At 39.2% G+C, this 2,500-nt stretch overlaps 1 protein-coding gene across 2 annotated transcripts in view; it reads left to right on the forward strand.

The window, feature by feature from the left end:
• The window catches only part of LOC143021393 (protein O-mannosyl-transferase TMTC2-like), a 481,373-nt gene that overhangs the window by 333,183 nt on the left and 145,690 nt on the right, over nt 1–2,500 (forward strand). For both annotated transcript variants that reach the window (XM_076179223.1, XM_076179940.1), the window contains exon 3: nt 615–1,062. In XM_076179223.1, the coding sequence (XP_076035338.1) occupies nt 615–1,062 (448 nt within the window). The remainder of the gene's footprint in view (nt 1–614; nt 1,063–2,500) is intronic.

Raw genomic sequence — 2,500 nt, forward strand, 5'->3', positions numbered from 1 at the left:
ATTATGAAAGGGAGAAGAGGGGATAAAGATGTACTGCTATACATAGATGAAATGGTGACTCACTCGGGTTTCTGTGATTTTCTATTCTGTTTGTTCTTGTTTCTCTTTTAAACAATATATACGTCTGTGCGAATATCAAGGTATAAGAACACCTACTTCCTTATCATCTGATAAATCCATTTATCTCTTAATTCACCAACCACTATCTATCTCTCTGATTATTTGTTGTACATAAGTGCATATTTACGTATCTAACCAGCTGTTCATGTATGCATATATATATATATATATATATATATATATATATATATATATACATACATAAGTATGTTGAAGTAATTATGCAAGTATGTATATATATATATATATATATATATATATATATATATATATATATATATACATATATATATATACTGTATATATATATATATATATATTATATATATATATATATATATATACTGTATATATATATATATATATATGTATGTATATATGTATAATACATAATGTATATGTGGATATGCGTTTATGTATGAAGAAACTTATTGGTGTGAATTTGTTGACACAGTCCCGGTTTCCATTAACGTTTCTCCCCACTTCCGTTGCAGACTCAACTACATGTGGGCGGAGTTCTCGCCCCGCACATATCACGTGACCAACGTGGCCTTGCACGTGGCAGCCACGGGTCTCTTCGCCCTCCTGGCGCGGGTCCTCACGCCCCACGCCCGCCTCGCCCGTACCGCAGCACCCCTTCTCTTCGCCGCCCACCCGATCCACACAGAGGCCGTGGCAGGCGTCGTTGGGCGAGCTGACGTGGGCGCCGCCATCTTCTTCCTTGGCGCCCTTCTTTCCTACATTCGCTACTGCGGCTGTGGGCGTAGTGGCCGCGGTGGCGCTGTTGGGCGGAGGGCGTGGCTCGGGGCGGCTCTGGTGTCGGCTACGTTGTCCATGTTGACTAAAGAACATGGGATCACGGCCCTCGCCGTCTGCGCTGCCTACCACGTCCTCGTCCACGCCAAGCTGAGACCCAGGGACCTCCTCCTCGTCCTCACAGAGGTGAGTAGTGATCACTCTTTCCAAAGAATTTATAAAGTGTCCTCCAGGTTAAAATGGAGTCACATTGGCAAAGTATGAAGGTCGGTAAGAGACCTTTCGAGGTCGGATGCAAAAGAGAAAATGGTCAAAAACTAAAGAGACACCCAAACGAGGGAATGAAGGAAGCAGGCAACCAAATTATGCAATTGGTAGGCGTTGCAGTAAATAAATTTGGTGGATGCTCAACTGCATAGAGTTTAATCTTTTCGTGGACTATGAGACTGACAAAATTCTTTCTGTCAAAATCTGCTAAAAGATAATGATAAGTTTGATGTCATCATTTTTTTTTATCTCGAAGATCTCTATGTTGTTCTTTTCTCTATGTTTTCCTCTCTTATTTTCTTTCTAGGGAAAATAGGTTTAGAATATTCAGACGATTTTCTTACGACTTCTCCCTGGTATCGTTTTGTAGTTCGCCACTATCGTCGTCGGCAAGAACTCTTTTCCGATTGTGGTTCATATCAGACGGATCCTCAAGGGTTCTCAACCTTTTTCCCGTTATGTACCCCGAGAGTCAACAGACCATCGACCCGTACCTCCATTAACCTGAAACAGAATATAGAACGGTAACATATTAAAACTAACTGAATATCAGATGGTACAGCAATAGATATTAAAATTGTAATGACTTTATTCATCAGTTAAACATCAACATCAAAAACAATTTACAATGTTTTCTCTCTGCAGATTTAAATGTTTAAATAATCTTTGGCTAGTCATCTAATTACCCTTGGGGGTTCTCATCTACTGGTTTATAGAATATCGACTGAAATGTCGTCGATGTCATGAATTTACTGCACACGTGTGTGACATGCAGCCTCAAAAAAGGAGTTACATCGGCCTGCCAAGAATCCGGTCTCTTCGATTCCGCCTCAAAATACATAGGTCTTGTTCTGTCGAGACTTGATTTCCTCTACCAGACCGACTGGCAGGGTTCGAATTCAAAATTTCCTTCTCATAGCCAATGTCTAAAGATGTAAACTCTGCAAGGCAGCAGAGGTTCCAGGGTTTAGTAGATGTTCACCACTATAATCTTCCAGCCAATGTATTTAATGAGATTTGGAGATTATGCAGAGAAAACATATTTCAAATTAATAAATATGAATTCTAGTATCTTGTTTATTTCCTCGGGGGCATAAATATTATGTATATTTGGTTTAAAGTCATTACACAATTGTTCTTTTGACTCTCCATTTTGGTTAGTTCTTTCGGATAGACTTAGTTTCTTTGAGTTATTTTTACCCATTGACATAATTTTACAAATGGGATAAGTCTCCTTAGCCACTTTTCAGGCCATTTTACTGGTTTCATTAGATATTGCATATTTGTGTGATTAGAATGATCGTTTGATATTCCACACAGCTAAGTATCATCAGAGAAGTTGGAAGGAGTAGGTTTC

The sequence above is a fragment of the Oratosquilla oratoria genome, chromosome 1 (genome assembly GCF_046742065.1).
Source record: "Oratosquilla oratoria isolate Oo_2021 chromosome 1, ASM4674206v1, whole genome shotgun sequence".
In the NCBI taxonomy this organism is placed as follows: Eukaryota; Metazoa; Arthropoda; class Malacostraca; order Stomatopoda; family Squillidae; genus Oratosquilla; species Oratosquilla oratoria.